This window comes from Magallana gigas, chromosome 6 (genome assembly GCF_963853765.1).
Source record: "Magallana gigas chromosome 6, xbMagGiga1.1, whole genome shotgun sequence".
NCBI classification, from domain to species: Eukaryota; Metazoa; Mollusca; class Bivalvia; order Ostreida; family Ostreidae; genus Magallana; species Magallana gigas.
Window position 1 is genome coordinate 2,626,275 of NC_088858.1, and position 22,169 is coordinate 2,648,443.

At 34.7% G+C, this 22,169-nt stretch overlaps 1 protein-coding gene across 1 annotated transcript; it reads left to right on the forward strand.

Moving 5' to 3' along the window:
- Nucleotides 1–4,855: 4,855 nt before the first annotated feature.
- On the forward strand, nt 4,856–21,278 carry LOC105338440 (perlucin-like protein). Its single transcript, XM_034468827.2, has 6 exons — nt 4,856–4,955; nt 7,094–7,279; nt 8,576–8,695; nt 9,092–9,171; nt 9,528–9,618; nt 19,711–21,278. Exons 2-6 carry the CDS (start codon nt 7,120–7,122, stop codon nt 19,953–19,955), a joined length of 696 nt encoding a protein of 231 aa, XP_034324718.2. The 5' UTR covers nt 4,856–4,955; nt 7,094–7,119; the 3' UTR covers nt 19,956–21,278.
- Nucleotides 21,279–22,169: the final 891 nt, after the last annotated feature.

The following is a 22,169-nucleotide window of genomic DNA, read 5'->3' on the forward strand; positions in this document are numbered from 1 at the left end:
GAGGGTTCGTGTATTAGTGTGGATGTATATGTGTTGCAATAATATCAATAACATCGACAACATGTATCGGGATTCATATTACTTATATTTGTATATATAATAAAGTATTTACTTGAAGACATAATTAGGTAAATTGGCGGTATAATAAGTATAATACATGTTCTCTGGTTTAATGGCTTAGCTTATATGGGAAAATAAACTCTTAGGTTTTGTTGCAATTGTAGTGTTTTATTTTTATTATTGCTTAAAAGTGACAAATTGACACGAATGTTATTACTGGCCCTTAAAATGTTATAATTTTGTATACGTACTAAATTTTCCCTTAGATTTCAATTGCTGTATGATATACATTTAACAGTCTTTTAACCACATTATGTACATAAATCGGTGTAAGGGAAGTAAGCTGTACAATTTTAATCCATGTGGAATACTTAACTCTCCCTTTATAATCATATACGAGGGTCAATCAAAAAATACGAAGACTTTTGTCATAGCTATGTTACTTAACGTCATATCATTACTAAATTTGGTAGACATAATTAAACAATAGTTTCAAACAATTTGCAAAAAAAAAGTTAATAAATTCCTTTATTTCTAAGAATTATTTAGAATCTAATCCTGCAAAAATGAGGTCACGGCGCACGGTCAAAATATGTGTTATGTCAACAATAAACCATATAATGTTGAAAGTATTATCTCAATAGATTTGGCTTAAAACCAAATTATATTGAAACTTCAAATTTAGTATAATTATGGTATTCTCTGTACCAAATAATGACGGGATATATTGTTTTGTCGAACAGATATTAGTAACTTAAGTCAGATAGTCCTCTATAGAATTGACTAAAAACACCGACGTCGCCTGACGTCACGGCGCAACGAGAAGTACAAATAAAATGGATTTTACTCAGGAAAAAGCCGATACAAGCTGTGAAAATGCTCAATGGTGCAAAAAATAAGTCAACAAATATTTGCAAGTTTGTGTTTAACTGTAATAAAATTTGTGGGGATGGTGGTCATTGTTGTTTGAATATAAAACAGTCCGAAAGAGAGTAGACTATATGTAAATATTTGGTCATAAAAGAAGTAACGTCAACCGACGTTCAGGGTTATCATTACTGTAAACTAAGAGATACACGGTTAGAAAATGAAAACTTTGAAGAACTAACTTATGATTCTCGAGCAAATGTGTGCAAATAAGATGTTAAGTGGTTCAGTGCCATTTTAAATTGTAAGAAGAAAGGCACAAGAGACTAAGCGTGATATATAGATGGGGTATATCTATAAACTGTGCGTGTTTAATTTTGACGTCATGTTAGAACGTTACCGTGCGCCGTGGTGACAAAACATGTTGTTTTTAAAAAGGGGTTACAAAAATACCGTTTCATCAAATGGACTAAAACTTCGCATATCAGTAACATAAGTGTTGGTGCACAGATTAATTTGTTTAGTATGACTTTCATGAAAAATATATGATAGACAGCCGCATTGTCTTCGTATTTTTTGATTGACCCTCGTAAATAAGGACTAACTTTAGAAAATTTAAGCCATATGCATGATTAGATAAAGATTACAATAATGAACTTAAAAATAAGTCTTGCCAAGGTATACCTAGTCATGATATATGTCTCCTTTACTAATAAAAAAAAATGGAAAAGGCGTGTATAATAAACTTATTAACAGAAGTGAACGTTCATTAATATCTGAGACTCAAGATTTACAAAAGATGTAAGTTGTTAAATAAAATCGAAGACACTAAAAATAAAATGGAATTACGGGAAAGAATATTTTACAAATTAAATGTTTCGCGCAAAGGCCATGCATTTTTATTGATTCATTAGTGAAATAAATTAATGTGATTAAACAAAAGACATTATTATACTTTCATGTTAAATACTGAAATCTGATTGGTGTAGACGCTGTTGATAATCTGTTCTATTACCCTCAGCGTTAGCAAAACACTTGGCAACGGATAACACAACGAATTGTTACACGCGCGTAAATTATGCGCGTAAAGTTCGCCGTAGAGTTCACGTCATTTCTATATAAGAGCAGTTAACATTTTTCTCGAAAAACTTTTTCCTCGAAAACCATTGTCAACCTCCGCTTCGCTTCGCTTCGGTCGGCAATGGTTTTCTTGTGGTGTCAATTTCAGCTGTTACCCTCCAAAACAGGCACTATTTATTTTATTATACTGAATGTCTTAATTGTAGAAAAAAAGGCACTATTTATATTTTATTATACTTTCATGTTAAATACTGAAATCTGATTGGTTTAGACTCAGTTGATTATCCGTTCTATTACCCTCAGCGTTAGCAACGTACTTGACAACGGGTAACATAACAAATTGTTACATGCGTGTAAATTATGCGCGTACAGTTCGCCATAGAATTCACGTCATTCCTACATAAAAGCAGTAAAGTTTTCTTTAAAATTAAGACATTTAGTATAATAAAATAAATAGTGCCTGTTTGGAAGGGTAAGAGTTGAAATTGACACCCCTCAAAAACCATTGTCAACTTCCGCTTCGCGTTGGTTGACAATGGTTTTCTCGGGGTGTCGATTTTACCTCTTACCCTCCCAAAGAGGCACTATTTATATATTATCACCCTCAGCGTAAGCAACACACCTGGCAACGGGTAACACAACGAATTGTTACATGCGCGTAAAGAGATTGTAAAGTAAACAATACAATATCCTGTTCATAAAAAGAAAAAAAATCAATGTAAACACCTTGTCAAAGGGTTAAATTATAATTCAACATGTATACTCAATTTCTAGTGTAGAAACCTGAAAATCCTTTTAATTGCTATAACCAGCATCTATCTATATCACCAGATTTCAGATGTGGTATACACTCATTTATGTTAAAAACAATTAGAATTTTTTTTGGTTTCTTAATGATTTTTATCCCCATGTTTCCGCATAAAAAAATCTAAAGTACCCGTATTTCCAATGTCATAATAATCCACCAGTGTGTCTACTATTTTATACATTTTATCTCGTGTTTAATCCTTAGCATTAGGCTTTATAAGCAAACAACTTGCTTCAATCTAATAATTTTTTCTTAATGTTCTATTAAACATATAAAAGTATTTTCTAATTCCAACAGTTTCTCGCAAACCCTCCAGTGTTTTCTAATTCCAACAGTTTCTCCCAAACCCGCCAGTGTTTTCTAATTCCAACAGCTTCTCCTAAATCCTACCGTGTTTTCTAATTACAACAGTTTCTCCCAAATTCTCCAGTGTTTTTTTTTTAATTCAAACAGTTTTTCCCAAATCCTCCAGTGTTTTCTAATTCTAACAGTTCCTCCCGAATCCTCCAGTGTTTCTAATTCTAACAGCTTCTCCTAAATCCTACCGTGTTTTCTAATTACAACAGTTTCTCCCAAATTCTCCAGTGTTTTTTTTTTTAATTCAAACAGTTTCTCCCAAATTCTCCAGTGTTTTCTAATTCCAACAGTTCCTCCCAAATCCCCCAGTGTTTTCTAATTCCAACAGTTTCTCCAAAACCCGCCAGTGTTATCTAATTCCAACAATTTCTCCCGAATCCTCCAGTGTTTTTCTAATTCCAACAGTTTCTCCCAAACCCTCCAGTGTTTTCTAATTCCAACAGTTTCTCCCAAACCCGCCAGTGTTTTCTAATTCCAACAGTTTCTCCCGAATCCTCCAATGTTTTTTAATTCCGACAGTTTCTCCCAAATCCTCCAGTGTATTCTAATTCCAACAGTTTCTCCCGAATCCTCCAGTGTTTCTAATTCTAACAGTTTCTCCCAAACCCGCCAGTGTTTTCTAATTCCAACAGCTTCTCCTAAATCCTACCGTGTTTTCTAACAGTTTTTCCCAAATTCTCCAGTGTTTTTTTTTTAATTCCAACAGTTTTTCCCAAATCCTCCAGTGTTTTCTAATTCCAACAGTTCCTCCCAAATCCCCCAGTGTTTTCTAATTCCAACAGTTTCTTCCAGATCTTCCAGTGTTTTGTTTTCTAATTCCAACAGTTTCACCCAAATCCTCCAGTTTTTCTAATTCCAACAGCTTCCGGAGACGTCAGAGTCGTCGAACCCGAAAGGCTGGACCTCTTTTTTCACTTCACCATCTCTCTCTCTCTCTCTCTCTCTCTCTCTCTCTCTCTCTCTCTCTCTCATGAACTTCATTCAAGTCATAATTATTTTCAAAAATACTCCTACTGAATCACAATTTAATTTGAGCATCGCATCTCAAACAGGAAAACTAATCAAAACTCCTGTTAATGAAATATCTGAATTTACTCAATTTTGTACCTTTTACAAAGATATTTCAATAAACGTTGATGAAGTGGAGTAAATGACTTTTTTCTCCGAAAAATAGCTGAAGGTCAATTTTTACGTAGAATCATACATTGAATCACATGATTACCTTTACATCCGTAATTCTTTACTTTCTAACGCCAGCTTGAGATGGGTCGATGGTCTTGTAAACTATAAATTGTATTGATCTTTTTGAAAAAAAAAGGTTTATATGGTGATAAAGGTAAAATTTCAGAGACGAAATATTTGTAATTTTTCTTTACTATATGACAGGTCATGATTAAAAGTATCATATCTAAAAATACAGTAAGACCAGATGGATAGTCTACTGACCATCCTATCTCCTTACAGAATGTTTTACAACAGCACCCAGTGTCCGTTACAACCGCCCTGATGGAGGGTTACATGTACTAATACACACACGGAGTAACATATCGGTCAATAAAAAATCTCGCTTCCATTTTTGTCACCGGGCAATCATCCATCAAAAGAGTTATAATTTGGTTTTCTGGCTGTCAAATTCATCATCCGTCGTCAGACGATTGTTACGAAATATAAGAAATGAACTCTGTTTACCTTTTCCCTGTAGATCTGTCGAAACACAAGGGTTTTTTTTAATTTATTAACTACTGATCATCTGTGGTTGGACTTCGAAGATTAGGAATATAAGGTATCTACTTCTTTACATTATTTTCAAACAACTAAAGTTTTATCTATACTGTGTGTATCTTTTAATTGACCCCCCCCCCCCAACATATGACTTCAGTTTAAATCATATTAGGTTTCCTATGAAAAGTAAAAAAAATTGACTAAAAGTCTGTTTGAGTGTAAAACTGATAATTTGAATTTAATAACTTTTATGTGCGGGGACACTCAGCATTTTTAGATTGAGGATGCATTCAAAGTTCTGAATTTGGTTAAAATTTTTTTTTTTAGAAGAATAGTGTCCTTTCTGATATATTTCATTTTATCAAATAAAATATGCAACATGACTACTAGTTGTCATGTACAAATTTTGATTCTCAATAATCTAAATTTTTGTAAAGGACAATAGGAATACGGTTTGTAATTTGAATTTGATCAATATTCGTATCAGCTCTAGATATTATATAAAATAAAACAAAACTCATTTAAATCCTTGTATTCATTTTTTTAGCGTATTTCTAGCTGACAAAAAAAAGAGATAAATCCCGCTCAAGTTAGTGAACTGTTGCGTGGACAGAGAGGTCCACGCAGACAACAAATGTATATATACGCGAGATAAAACAGGGTTTAATCACAGGGGCCAAGCCCGTTTTAACTTTAATTTCAATGTAACCATAAATAAAGAAAGGGGTCGAACCCTGACCCGGAAAAAAAACTACCAGCTCGCTTCAATAGGTAAACATTCAGCTTGAGCAAGGCTAGCCTGGTTCCTGCGTAGGGTCATGGGTAGACCAGGGAACTAGTCTAACACAAGACATGATTGTATTCATTTATTTTAATCGGGATTCCTTGCCATAAGCATACGTTAAAGAAATTGTACAGAAGTCTGTAAACAGTACAGAAACAAGTTTTCTTTTTTAAGAAATGAAAGGTATGTGCATATCAATTATCAATTATCAACATCATTAATCATGTTATGACCGCGAAAGTAAAATATACTTAAAATAACATAAATTTGTGTTGTTTACCAAATTAGCTGAACTTTACTTATAGAATTCTTACGCATGTAAGGCAAAACATGATTAGAAAAACTATATAACTTTATCAAAGTTTGAATCTCAAGAAAAAATGTACAAAATATGTAATTAAAGATTTACACGAAGTTTTTACTGCATTGTTTACCAAGTAGTGCTAGGCGTAATTTGTGCGCAAATAGCAAAATTAACCGCATACATCATACAAACACAAGCCGATCACAAACATGGTCATCCCTGACTTGTAATGTTGGAATTATATGAACTCTTTGAATTCTGAGGTTAGTCAAAGGGTCAAAGTTATACATACACATTTAGAGGTTAATGACAATATCCAGGCTAGCTTCTATTATTCATCATCATGCTTTTGTAACTGAGATCTTCCTAATGTATATCAAAATACAAAACTTAGGTTAGAGATTGAGGAATCTCGAATTACTTTAAAGCTTTCATATTTCCGTAAGAAACAGATGCATTTATTATACTTTCATGTTAAATACTAAAATCTTTAGATGCAGTTGATAATCCGTTCTATTACCCTCAGCGTTAGCAACACATTTGCAATGGGTAACACAACGAATTGTTACATGCGTGTAAATTATGTGCGTACCGTTCACTGTAGAATTCACGTCATTTCTGTATAAAAGCAGTCAAATTTTCTCTAATATTAAGACATTCAGTATAATAAAATAAATAGTGCCTGTTTGGGAGGATAACAGTTGAAACTGACACCCCTCGAGACCCATTGTCAATCTCCGCTTATTACAGTCCTTTTTTTAAATGACAGTAACTTGTTTTTTATGATTTTGTATACTTTAAACCTTTTGTTAATCAAAGACAGTACTAGTCTGCTATTCCGGATATATCACGTTAGTGGAATCAATTACTAGTATTCCCAGGACATGACGCTTTCTATTTACATATTTACATAAATGATATCATGCTATAGTTCTCCTTTAAGTTAAATATGATTGGAATTAACATTGTCAATTGCTATAATTGTTAAACTGTAATAATTTTTACACTATTTATTGTAATGTCTTTCTCCTGCAATTATAATAATATGCCATGTACTTGTCTCCCCTGGACTCTGAATTAGAAGTAAATGATCTGTATCTTATACATGTAGCACCTTCTCAGTAGAAAGAAGCAAAGATGTTTTTCGGAACAAGAAATCAAGAGAGGCAAAATTTGCTGATCTACTTAATAATATTTATTGTGGCGTCCAACATGTTAACTCCTGTCGTAGGGACCACTAATAACCGGATACTGCTGAGCAGCGTGGTGGTAGGGGCCACACTCGCCGCTTCTCTGTGTGAGTACCATACAGTGGTTACAACAACATTCGTTTAATGCAAATTTTCGCATATCTTAACGTTTAGTTGATCCATGAAATTAATTTTTTTCAAAAGAGTGTAATATCTAATAACATAATGCATTGATCAGATAATTGTTCCTTTTAAATTAAATAAAAATTTCCATTATGCACCAAAATTTATGCCCACAAATATATATAAAAATAAAGTCAACTGGTAATAGATTGTAATACTGGTTTGTTCAATCATTTACATATGGTGGGGCATATTGTTGTGGATTTGAATTAGACTTTGTCTTAGAAGCCCATTATATATATGTCGGGGCATATTGTGGCGGATTTGAATTAGCCTTTGCCTTAGAAACCCATTATTTTGTTATCTGATTGACCGAGGAAATTGAAAACATAACAATACAAAATCTACAACCCTTTGTAAAAAAAAACAAAAAACCTAAGACATGTAAGTATATTTACATCTACCAAGCATAATTTCCTCTATTTCTTACGGAAACTTATAGTTAATTCATAGCTCTATAGAAACAGCCAGACTGAAATCTACACGCCCTATTTATCGATTGGTCGAAATCTACAGCGGCTAAAAATGACAGGACTTAAAATTGACACGCCCTGTTTATAGATTGGTCTGAACCTACAGCGACCTTAGTAAAATCCCGGACTGCACGAAATAATCATGACGATGCCACACTCAAAGTCTCACAGGAGACGATTTGGCTGTTTCTTTTAACTAACGTACTTTTGTACATTAACAGTAATTTAGGTAATTTTACTAAATTTTCATAATCAGTTTATTAATTAGTTGAAGAAAGATGTTAATATAAACAATAAAATGCTTTCTTTGATGATTCATGCGGGTTATGAAGGTAGCGATCATCGCAGGAAAAATTTACATAACCCGCTAACGCAGGTTATGTATTTTTCCTGCAATGTCGCTACCTTCATAACCCGCTAACGCAGGTTATGTATTTTTCCTGCAATGTCGCTACCTTCATATCCCGAATGAATCACCACCAAAAAAGCATTTTATTGGTTATGTAAACAATATCTTAATGCAATAGAAAATATGTTATACTTCATGAATGCACAGCAGGCTGTGTTGTATTACAACTGGATTCGGAAACAAGTTGTTACACGTAATATACTAATCCATTTCCTTTTCGGGCATGATGAACTATCCAATTTACAATTTGCCTCAGTATATTGTAAAAAAAAAATAATATACAAAACATAGATCAATTTTTGTAAGGTAAAAATGAAACAAAGAGCTTCTTTTTTTAGCTGGAAGGTTCGATTTGAGTGCAAACGATTTAGCTGTTCTTACGACTGTCATGCTTGTGTTGAACTTCCCGGGGCAGCATGCCCCCGCAGCCACCACGCCACCACCGCCAACCAAGCCACGTGTGTACTTTACCTAAATAATTTGATATCTTTTAAAGTATTCTACACCACTCGCGCAAAGTTTGTACATTACAGTGAAGTGCAATATCGAATGCATTGTTTTGATAGTTTCATTTGCCACAAATTTACATATAGTGTTTCAGTAATTTTCTAGGCAGGGCATCAATTTTCGTAAACAATTTAGTAAACATCACACTTTAAAAGATACGTAATATTCGTAGTCACTATTATTTTTCAACAATAAGTGTGATTCTAACTAAATCAACCAAAAATAAATATCAAAAAAATAATTTATCAACAGTATCTTGCAAAATAAAAAGAAATTGTAGTACTCCTATACAAACCAAGCCAAGTCTAAAATATTTAAACATTATACATGTTATTGTTTGTGTTAAGTCTGTGATACCGACTGGAAGGCATACAACGGTCACTGCTACATCAGAAATGCTGGTCCACTCAGCTTCGCAGATGCATCTGTAAGTATTAACATCTTCCAGATTTAGGAAATGGATCTTCCACATTTTTTACACTATCTAAAAGGTGTACGAGGCATATATATAAACATTATAAAAATATTTTGAATATTTGACATTTTCATAGAAAACATTTAATGTACTCGTACATTACGTAAATATTTTTGCATGAAAAATTAGTCTTCTTAAACAAATTTGATTTGATAAACGGTTGATATCTATATACACATGTAAGTGGCAAAAAATTGCTCATTTTTGGGGAAATTAATTTACGGTTCATTCAGAAAAAAAACGGCAAAGTACATATGCTGGAAAAACGAAAAAATAATTTTGGGCCATTTTCTTTTTTCATTTTAAAGGCAAATTGTCAACACGTAGGAGCGTATCTGGTTGAAATTGACACTGCGGATGAAAACAACTGGATAACACAAAATCTGTTGAAGGATTTTAGTGAGTATCATTACACAACATGACCTTTTTCCATGCAGGATTATAAATTAATATAAGGCTACGTTTTTAGGATTTTTTTTAGGTTTGACAAAAACCAACCCCTTTTAGTCTTATTTATAAGATGAGAATAAATTAAAATTCTTGAAATGTATTTTATCTACCGTATCAAGTTTGTATTTGTAGTATGCGAAGAGAATGGTAGTATTCTTGAATGATGATAATACATCCCTGCTACCAAAACAGTATCATTGATGATAACAGAACTAATATCATAGCTTACCATAAAGTCTTATAAAGCCAAATGTTGTTAATAAAATTTGACGTGAATGTAACAGGTTTATCCGTTGATGTAAAGAAGAAATCAATACTCCTGTTAGGGTTCGAATAACGGGCTTTTATTATCATCACCAGTTATATAAATAGATAGATTTGACCCTGTAAAAACAATATAACAAGTATGAATATACAGCATAAAACACATGAACTTCAAGTAATTACGTATTGATGTACAATCAATGTATTGAAGTAATTTAACTTTATAAAGGGAGATAACTCATATAAGTAAACTACAATTTACATTGTATCTCCTTTATATCAATTTACATGCATTTACATTTCAGTTATAAAACCATTGCTATAATTATGTAATGTATATAATACATTAATCTGATATTCCAAGCATATGAACATACACATACCATTCTATGGGAATAGGCCCCATGTACAAGTTGAACCAAGTTCAATGCGACTCAATGGTTGCAAGGTATATGTGCATTCTGTAATTAATTATACAACTATTACACTATCATAAAAGTAGTTTTAATTAAAACACATCTAAGGAGACTTCAGTTATAACTATTTTAACTTTAACTTATTATTTCAAAAGTCTCTCTCTCACTATTCATTCAATCAGAGAAAAGTGCAAAAGAATTATAAATATGATTAAATACTGATTTGACATTTAGTAGGAATATTATAAATGATATTAATATTAGTAATATTAGATTAACTTACCAAGAAGAGATGTAATTTGTCAAAAACGTCTGTACACCTTTATTACAGTCCGCTCTCTTCAAACTCTTGACAAAGATTAAACTAAAACCCAAAGAACTTTTGGAGGGAAATCGACCAACCAATAGACAAACAAGAAACAAACTAAAACACCAATGAGATTAAAAGACACAACTTAACTTTGACCAAAATATAATTACTGCCCTAAAGGCAACTCTGGACCTTTCTACAAATTAAGTTGTCATGAATGAATGCACACTAATGTATTTTAAGATCAATAAAATAATTATAGAATCCAATACATATGCATTCAAAAAATCATGAAAATATGAAAATGAAATGATGCATATGCAATATACATGTACTTGTAATTAAATCATAAAATATGAGACTGCTACATTCTCCCCCTGGTGCAAGAATGGCGTCCGCGCCATTGACCAAACCTGAGAATGTAACTAACATAACTGGAGAAAAAAAAATGGCAGCATAAAATAAAGTTAAAACACTACTTGCCTGTGATGATGGTAACAAGGGCTTTTGCAGAATCTTTATCAATTTTGTCGAATACTCCGGTTGTAGCAAGTGTTTGCAGGTAATTGGCTCTTTGGAGCCATTCCGGAGGCTGCACTTGCTGGGACATTACGTAATCTTTTGTCCACTTTGGCCTGACTCGGTTTCTTGATGACACTCTCTGTGTTGTCTTTGGGGGAGTGGAATCTTCTTCGGAGTCTGATTCTGTCTCCTCAACAGAAGAATCTCTCACAGACTCTGTTTCCTCGACAGAGGAAACTTCTGGATGATCTTCTGGATCAAGGTTATGAAGCGTTTCATGAACATCTTGATCTTCCTCGTCAACTACTGACTCTGAACCTTGGTCATCTTCATCAGTTTTATCACTGATGGACAATGGAGCGTCCTCCACATTCTGGTCTCTTTGAGTCTTGGTACCGGTACCTAGTACATAATACTCAGATTCATCATCATCATCGACATCCTTTGAAGATGGTGATATGGACTGATTGTCCGGACATGTATCCTTTCGCTTCACTCTAGTTCTTGGTGCTGGCATTGGTACTGGAGATGGAACCCTTGTTCCAGTGGGGAGAAGTAAATTACGATGGAGAGTCTTGCATCTCCCTTCCCCATCTTCCCTACTTACCTTATATACAGGAATACCAGTGATAGGTTGACTGATGACTATGTAGGGATGATCCTCCCAACGGTCAGCGATCTTATGCTTCCCGTCATATGCAACCACCTTCACTAGTACCCTGTCTCCAGTACCAAGCGAAACTCCCTTTGTCTTCGAGTCATATATGGCCTTGTTCCTCGATTGACAAATCTTTGTTGCTGTACCAGCGATGGTGTAGGCAAACTTCAATCGCTCTTTCAGGTTTTTCACATAACTGGAAATACTCTTATTCCTCTCACCATTGTCCAACCCAAACACTAAATCAACTGGCAAATTTGGTTCTCTGCCAAACATGAGATAAAAAGGCGAGAATCCAGTTGTGTCATGTTTGGTGGCATTGTACGCATGGATCAATGGGCCAATGTATGATTTCCAGTTGGACTTCTGTTCGGGCTCAAGTGTACCAAGCATGGAAATGAGAGTTCTGTTGAACCTTTCAGTTACACCGTTGCCCATAGGGTGGTATGGTGTGGTTCTGGACTTACTAATACCTGTAATTAAACATAATTCTTGAATAAGTTTACTTGAAAAATTTGTGCCTTGGTCAGAATGTATTTTTCTTGGAAGTCCATAAGGGATAATGAAGTGATTTAATAATGCATCTGCTGTGGTCTTGGCAGTCTGGTTTTTAGTTGGAACAGCTACTGCAAATTTGGTAAAATGGTCTGTGATAACTAATATGTTCTGAATTCCACCCTTGGCTGGTTCTAATGTCAAAAAATCCACACATACAAGTTCAAGAGGTTGAGTAGTTGATATGTTGACCAGTGACGCATGTTGGTTGTTGGGTGTTTTAAACTTCAAGCACCTGTCACACTGATCAACCCAATTGGAAATGTCTTTGCGCATTCTTGGTCAATAGAATCTGTCCATCACCAATGCTGTAGTCCTTTCCCTACCAGGATGTCCCATCCTATCATGGAGAAATTCCAATATTGTAGAAACAACTTCTGATGAAACTACAACTTGCTCATGTTCTCCTCCTTCAACATTGGTGACTCTAACTAACAGATCATCTACAACTCTCAATTTCTTGAAGTTCCTTTAAAAAATCGTGTCATAGTCTGTAGTTATGGTATCTCTTTTCGGTCTACTACCATTGCTAACATACTCTTTCCAAGTAGATATAATGGCATCGCGCTGCTGCACATCATGCAGATCAATGCGTGGGTATGCGTCAGTATCCGTAAGCTGTATCTGGTCACAGAATGCTGGTGTCACTGGTAATGACTCAATCAATGGATGGCCTTGCTGTAAGTTACAAATAGCCTTAACAGTATCACAATCAATAATCTCTGGTACTCGAGACAAACCATCAGCATCTGAGTTGGACTTACCTGGTTTATAAGTGATTGTGAAATTGTATGCAGATAGAGCTGCAATCCAGCGATGACCAGTGGCGTCTAATTTAGCTGATGTAAGGACATATGTTAAGGGGTTATTGTCCGTAAATACTGAAAAAGTTTGTCCCATAAGATAATCGGAAAACTTTTCAGTAATGGCCCATTTCAGAGCAAGGAACTCTAACTTATGAGTTGGATAGTTCCGTTCGGACTTTGTCAATCCTCGGCTTGCGTAGGCTATGACCCTGTTATGCCCATTCTGCTTCTGGTAAAGAACAGCACCTAAACCTGTACCACATGCATCTGTATGAAGCTCAAACGACTTCGAGAAGTCCGGGTACCCAAGAATAGGCGGAGAAGTGAGCTTGTCCTTCAAGACGTTAAATGCTCTCTCCTGATCTTGACCCCACTTCCAACTGGCATGCTGTTTGGTACTATGGCTTCGGCTCTTCTTCCCAGTAGCCATGACATCTATAAGTGGCCGGGCAATCTTAGAAAAATTCTCAATGAACTTTCTATAATAGCCTACGAAGCCTAGGAATGACCTAACCTCCTCTGGGTTTTTAGGTGTTGGCCATTTCCTTACTTTATCAACTTTGTCAGGGTCAGCTTGAACGCCTTCTTCTGACACAATGTGACCAATGTATTTTACTCTATTCATAAGAAATGAGCATTTCTTGGGTGAGAGTTTCAACCCATATTGTCTAATTCGGTCAAAAATCTGTCTCAGTCTAGCCAAATGCTCCTCAAAAGTTCTTGAAAATATAATCAGGTCGTCTAAATAAATATAACATATTTTCAAGTGCAGATCTCCTAGACACTCCTCTTGTAGACGCTGATAAGTAGCTGGAGCATTGGCCAGACCAAAACTCATCTTGTTGAACTCATAAAATCCGAGTGTACCCACGGTAAATGCAGTTCTTTCCTTATGCAACTCTTCTATCTCTATCTGGTGATACCCTGATTTCATATCAAGAACAGTAAAAAATCTGTTACCAGAGAGAGAGTCTAAGATCTCATCTACACGTGGAAGGGCGTAATTATCCTTGACTGTCCTGGAATTGAGTTGACGATAATCAATACAGAGACGTAAGGATCCATCGTGCTTCCTGACAAGAACTACATTTGAGGAAAATGGAGAGTGTGATGCACGTATCACTCCACTGGCAAGTAGTTCCTGTATGTGAGTTCTGACTTCGTCAATCATTGCTGGTGGGATCCTACGATACTTCTGTTTGAATGGTGTTGTATCGTACAACTCTATCCGGTGTTTCACCTTATCTGTTGTTCCTATGTCAGTCGAACTTGTAGAAAATATATCAGAATAATCTGATATCAAGTCTTTACATTGATGCTCTTCCTCCTCTGTCACATCTGGAGAAATCTTGATCTTGTCATAGATGTTTTCCAAATTGGAAGTATTTGTAGAATCCACAGGCATCATGGTATTTAAAATCTGAACAGGCTGGAGTTCACACAATACTGCTCGTGGTGGCACTGCAACTGTCCTGGTGGTGACATTGCATATCTCCACAGGAACACATTCACTAGACTGGTAATCATAGAGTTGGAGAGATGAAGTGATATCTAAATCCGTATGGATGATGGATTTCCCTGTAGGTTGAAGCATAGCTAGGACCCTATGGTATGGTAGCTTCTTATCCATGTATCCATCTACAGTTACTCTTCCATTTGGTGGAATGATAAGTCTCTCTGTTGCAGCAGATTTTATAATACAAAGTCTGTTGCTGTGGCGTTGCAACTCTCTTTGTCTAAGTGCCATGCACCTAAATGACAGATACCATGGGGTATGCAAATTAGCTTCTTGTAAATATCTAGTGCCGAACTCGTCACGAGTTAAATCTACGAGGCGACTAATAATGTTAGTGCCAATGAGAACAGGTACTCTAGCATTGTAATTGCTGTTATGTACTATTAAAAACAAGCACTCCTCTAATACATGATGCGGTGTACCATAAGGCTTAATACTAACAGATATATAACCTAAATAGGGCATATTCTGACCATCTGCACATTCAATATGCAGAACTTCATCAAGAGGATGGATCTCAATATGAGATAAATACTGGTCATAGAAGTCTGCACTTATGGTTGACACCGTAGCACCTGTATCTAAAAGAGCTAAACATGTGACCTGCTCAATATCAATAGTCACCTCATTTGTAACACCAACTATTGCCTTCTTGTCAGTGGGCCTCGTCTTGGTGCAGCCAAACCCCTGGCCCCAGGATTCGACCTGTTGAAGTTTAAATGCTGGGCCTTCTGATGATCCAGTCTTACACGGCATCCCACTGCTATATGTCCTTCCTGGTGACACCTATAGCAAATGACTTTGTCCTGTTGAACTGCTGATGGTGCAAGATTCACCTCATTAGCAGGTAATGGTGCGGAAGGCATTCTAGGAGACTGACTCGTTCGGTATCCTCCAAATGCTCTTCTCCCTCTTTGATAAGACTGTCGAGGCATTTGACTATACTGAGAAGTCTGAGGATTCTGACTAAGCTGCATAACTTGTGCGGTGAGCTGGTCAAGCTGAGACTGCATCTCGCTGAAACGATCAGCACTAGTGTCACTAGTAGAAGTACATGTAGCAGCTTTCGCAGTTGCATGTTTACTAGGTTTCGCAACTGGTTTATGCTCCAACTCAATCTTCCTTATAGCAACTCTCAATCTATCAAAATCATACGTGTTGTGATATAAATGTCCTGATATGTCTTTAAGGTCTTCTCTTAAGCCTTTGTAAAACATGGTTCTAAGCATATCATTTGTGAGTGTAGGGGAAACCTTGCCCTTTCTTACTGCTTTAGTGACTAAATCCTCTAATCGCACACTCCAAGCAGCACAGTTCTCATCATCTCGCTGTTTTGCGCTATAAAACTCTGCAAATATATCCTCTGCTTCCATAACATTGCCATAAATGCTGTCAAATTTGTGCAGAATTTCTTCAATAATGTCTATTGAACCAAGACGCATTAGTATATTTGCTGGTTCTCACTTCAGTGACCTCCTAATGGCCATTAGAATGGATTCCTTTGAGTGACCTTCCCTCATCAAGCACATGACCTCATACCTCCATAATTCATATGATGTCTCTCCTTTACCATCACCTGAGAATATCGAGATACGGATAGGTTGTTTATAAGGAATTGAATCCTCTTTAGAAACCTTAGATACAGAAGATGCTTCAGTCTTTATGACAGGATGTTCAGGTACTTGTACCTCTGATTTAGTACCTACCATTCTTTGCATCCAAGATAGGAGATCCTCTGGGGAATCTGCCTTGGGCTTAACTTTCATTGCTGAAAGTGTCTTTACCAATTGATCAATCTCTTCCTGTGTCATATTACCGTCAGACACATTGCCAGAGACTTGTTCTTTATCTCCACCAGTTGCCATGACTGATGAAAGTATGTACACAATGTAAAAACACAAGCTTGTCAAATGCATTCAATGAATGAAGTTTCAGGGAGGGTAGTCAAGCAATGCCGACTAAGTTTAGGCAAAAAGGGAAATAAATGCAGTGTAAATAGGTGGGCAGTTCACTAATGAACTGTGCAACGAATGGACAAATTTGTAAAAGGTGGATAGTGCTCCAAGAACTAATGATATGAATGGGGTAACTATGGGTATTGATATTCTACATAACTAAATTATAAGTCAAAATGAAAGTAGAAGTGCACTTCCAGTGCGTCTGCACTTCCGTTAATGTTTTATGTCTAATAAATAGTTATGCAAGACAATAATATTTCTAAGCTTTCTAAGTACTCTAATAACTATATATAAATAAATGTATTCAACACTAAATAATTCACATATATCCTTCAACTGGTATGCTTAGCACTAATTAAGTCACCTAGAAATGCAATGCTGAAAACAAAATTTCAAAATTAAATTGATAACGCAAAGTGTCCAAAGTTCACTAAACAGCTAATCTTACAACATCTATGTACAGTAGCTCTCCTGTAATAACTGTACCTGTAAATCCTGAAAGATGAGTTAAATAAAGTATAATTGCAATACCGTGACAAATTAAATTGACTAAAGACTACAGAAAGCACTAAGAAACTAACAATATCTAACAAATTTTGTTTTCGATGAAAAATTCGCGTGTTTACAAATCAAACTTCCGGTTACGCAATGATAGTATATCGAGCTCGATCGGAAAAGACGAAAACGAAAGAAACCGAACCCGATCTATACAAAAATCGATCCCGACTGAAAAAGAAGCGTGAAATATAGTACTAATAATAAATACAATCTGAAATATAAAAATGTGTGTATTTGTGATAAAGTTTGAAATTTCAAATACCTACAACTAATATGAATGCCTTAATCAAACCCACCACTGAATTTCCTTCACAACACACACCTGCACACCAAATACAACTGCACAACCAACACAAAATCGACCACTAAACCACAAAAACCTGCTTTAAATTTTTTGTTATAGGTCTTACAGTTATGGTCTCGTCAAAGCTGTATAGTTGTTATTAATAGCTCATATTTTCATTAATTATTAATAACCAGGGTACTTTAAACAGGAATTAGAATGCTGAAAGAAAGTGCAATAGGCGGACGTTTCTCATATGCCGTACTCTCTCAACAACCTACTATTTTTATCACTGAAGTAATTTTTTTACACTAGAAAAAAAAATAGTCAGTAGAAAAAATTAAACAAGTAAATGATAATTCTGGGTACCCGATAAATAAGAAAAATAAATCTACAAAACAATTGTGCGCACCAAATATATCATGCGATACAAATTCAATTTAGATAATATGCCGGCTATAATGTGCAATCAGTTACAATGAAATATGTACATATGACTGAAATAAGTCTCCGCAGAATTATAAAATACGACACTCGCTCCGGATGGGTCCAACAGTTCTCGATATAAGCAACGTTTAAATATTGTCGACTGCATTGTAAAACAATCAAACAGTTCACTGAAATCTAATCATACTGGCCATTTCGGATCGGAGTCACTCATGCGTCCGTGGAGTCGTGGACTTGGAACTGGTACTGTTATCTATTGTGGCTCCGTGAACACTGGTGGTCTTCTTCGCTGAGTCCCAACGTGGGCGCCAAAATGTAACAGGTTTATCCGTTGATGTAAAGAAGAAATCAACACTCCTGTTAGGGTTCGAATAACGGGCTTTTATTATCATCACCAGTTATATAAATAGATAGATTTGACCCTGTAAAAACAATATAACAAGTATGAATATACAGCATAAAACACATGAACTTCAAGTAATTACGTATTGATGTACAATCAATGTATTGAAGTAATTTAACTTTATAAAGGGAGATAACTCATATAAGTAAACTACAATTTACATAGTATCTCCTTTATATCAATTTACATGCATTTACATTTCAGTTATAAAACCATTGCTATAATTATGTAATGTATATAATACATTAATCTGATATTCCAAGCATATGAACATACACATACCATTCTATGGGAATAGGCCCCATGTACAAGTTGAACCAAGTTCAATGCGACTCAATGGTTGCAAGGTATATGTGCATTCTGTAATTAATTATACAACTATTACACTATCATAAAAGTAGTTTTAATTAAAACACATCTAAGGAGACTTCAGTTATAACTATTTTAACTTTAACTTATTATTTCAAAAGTCTCTCTCTCACTATTCATTCAATCAGAGAAAAGTGCAAAAGAATTATAAATATGATTAAATACTGATTTGACATTTAGTAGGAATATTATAAATGATATTAATATTAGTAATATTAGATTAGCTTACCAAGAAGAGATGTAATTTGTCAAAAACGTCTGTACACCTTTATTACAGTCCGCTCTCTTCAAACTCTTGACAAAGATTAAACTAAAACCCAAAGAACTTTTGGAGGGAAATCGACCAACCAATAGACAAACAAGAAACAAACTAAAACACCAATGAGATTAAAAGACACAACTTAACTTTGACCAAAATATAATTACTGCCCTAAAGGCAACTCTGGACCTTTCTACAAATTAAGTTGTCATGAATGAATGCACACTAATGTATTTTAAGATCAATAAAATAATTATAGAATCCAATACATATGCATTCAAAAAATCATGAAAATATGAAAATGAAATGATGCATATGCAATATACATGTACTTGTAATTAAATCATAAAATATGAGACTGCTACAAAATGCTGTGCCAATTTCAGAGAATAGTAGAATTGAAGTTATTATTAGAAACATTTTAACAAGAGCTTAAGATAGTTGTGTCAAACAGCAACAATGTGGCTGGATTTTGAGATAAAACTACGCAATCTATGCATATTTCACTTGAAACCACTTCATTTTTAAATTGTTTTATTTTGATTTTTAAAAAATATTAGATATATCTTAAAAGAAAGCCCAATGTCTTGTTAAAATGGTTCCAAAAGTATTACAAAGAGAAATAACAGTTTGACAATTTTTTGTCATTCAATCTTATTGCAGAAGCACTAGCATTGTGTTGTTTTTGTTTTATATTAAATTTAGCGTCATTTTCAGGTTGCGCTGATCCCTACCAATGTGGATCTTGGACGGGTGGAAACGACATTGATAAGGAGAACACCTTTGTGTGGAAAAGCTCCAACAAACCATTCACTTTCACAAACTGGTATGGTTCAAACCCCGATGATGATCAAACAGCGGAGAATTTAGACTGTGTGGAAATCTTTTACCTTGGCTCGTGGAATGATAGGCCTTGCGTAGATAAAAGGGCGTTTCTTTGTGAAACGAATCAAAAAAATTAAGCAGGGTCTTTGGACTTTGTAGCATGAACATTCCCATCATTCTTTCACATTATTCTAATTCAACAGGAGCATTAAATAGGGCTATGATATGATTAAAATTTCTTTTTGGAAATGATTTGTTGATGCTTTTTTATATATTTTTAAAACCTTATGTTTATCTTTTTCTCTCAACATTTTCCCGTACGAAAAATAATTGCCGCATTGATGGTTTCTTATTAAAGTTTTACTCATTTATTCATTGGATGCAAAAAAATTCACCGTTATGTTAACTGTTTCTATATAAAAAAAAGTTTCTCCTCTTTACCTTTAACAGATTTTTTTTCTCAGAAATTAAGGTTACAAAAGGAAAATTATGATAAACTTTATGTGACCTTGTTTTCTGTCTTTTTACAGAAAGTTGCAGGGTTATTTTAAACAGAAAATACGATGTACCAAGCAAATAATTATAAAATCAGTGTTCGTTCCTACAGATATTACATTTCGTAGGTTACGGTACGACTTGCATGTACTACTCTATATATCTCATTTTTTATGTCCTATTCCCCATGTGATTTGCTGGCGTATGATTACGAAATAGAAGAAATGAACTCTATTTCACCTTGTTCTATCTAATAGATCAAAATATAGGTAAAGTTAAGGGGGCTAGGTGGTCGTGGCTATTTTACACTATATGTATTTCCTGAAAAAGAAGAGCTCCGTGTTAAGTTATGGGGAAACTAATCAAACTATAAAGATAAAATATAGGCATTTTCTATACTAAAAATGCTAAATAAGTTACACTGGGAAATGCATCTGTGGTTCGGTCTTTTCTTTATGATGCAATAGAAGTTATTGTGTAAAACTTAACACGACATTTTAAAATATATTATAACATATTTTCATCAAAAGAAATTAACATGTGAGCAAGGAACTCGTCTGCTATCTACAAAATGTACCAGTGTAATCACACAAGCATTCATACCTGGATATGTGTACACAAAGAAGATGCACGAATATATTTTTTTGCTTCTCTGTTACAAGTAATTAGATTGGTTTTTTTCATTGGCTAAAGCACGATTAACGAGATACATGAAATTAACAATTCGATCTAGTTAAATGAGGGCTTGCTATTAACGATAAGAAATAATTATGTAAACTTGTTGGTTAGGAAGTTAGATTTTTCTATTCTTGTGATGTATAAATTGTATATACAATTTATGTAACTTTTTTAAAAATCATATTCAATATGTAAAATTCAAATTTTCATTTCGTATGTGATGGTAAGATTTAATGTCAATTAGTCAACAAAACCTATTAAAGAAATTTCAACGCCTTGATGAATTCTTCTTTATGTTAATGCTGCTAATTAATGTAGAACCATTTTAACAAGACCTTGGACTTTCAGCAGGACGTAGCTATCTATTTTTTGCGTCAAAACAAGTTAAAATTGACGCGGTTTCAAGCGAAATATGCACCGATTACGTAGCATTAGCTCAAAAGCCAGACAAACCTTGTTGATTTCAGAGAGCCATGGCTGAGTGGCTGACAATGAAATAGACAGGCCTACGTCACATTACTCTTTGACAAAACTACTTAAAGTCCAAGCTCTTGTTAAAATGGTTCTAAATCGAAGAAAAAATCATACTGAAAATATTGAAATGATAAACGGTACAGTGGCGTACAGTAGGAAACGATGGAGGCCTTTGGGACTGTAAAGTGGCATACAGTGCGGTACAGTGCTGGTCAGTAGAAATGTAAAATTACATACAGTCGAGGTCAGTGAAAGGTACATTTACAGTAAGTTACAGTAGATGTCAGACAATGTCAACATTTACAGTAAGTTACAGTCAATTTACAGTAGATGTCAGACAATGTCAATTTTCGATTACAACAGTTGATTTTGAGCTCAGTATGCCGAACCAAAGTAAATCATATACATACAATCTCACCAAAAATCCGTTAGTTTGTCATCAGTTTTGTACAATGAGAAATAACCTTGATTAACAGTTTCATGTATCTCATTAGAAGATCAAATTTAATACTTTTTAAAGACACTACGTTGCATTATTTTGTTTTTAACGTTTTGTTGTTGTATCAATTGGTTTGGATGAATACCATCAAAACTCGGTGGTTACAGTTGTCCGATTTGTGTTAAATCAACATAATTTATGATACCCATCCTGACAAAAGACTCGTTTGATCAACCAGGAATGTATATTTCAGTTTAAACAGCGT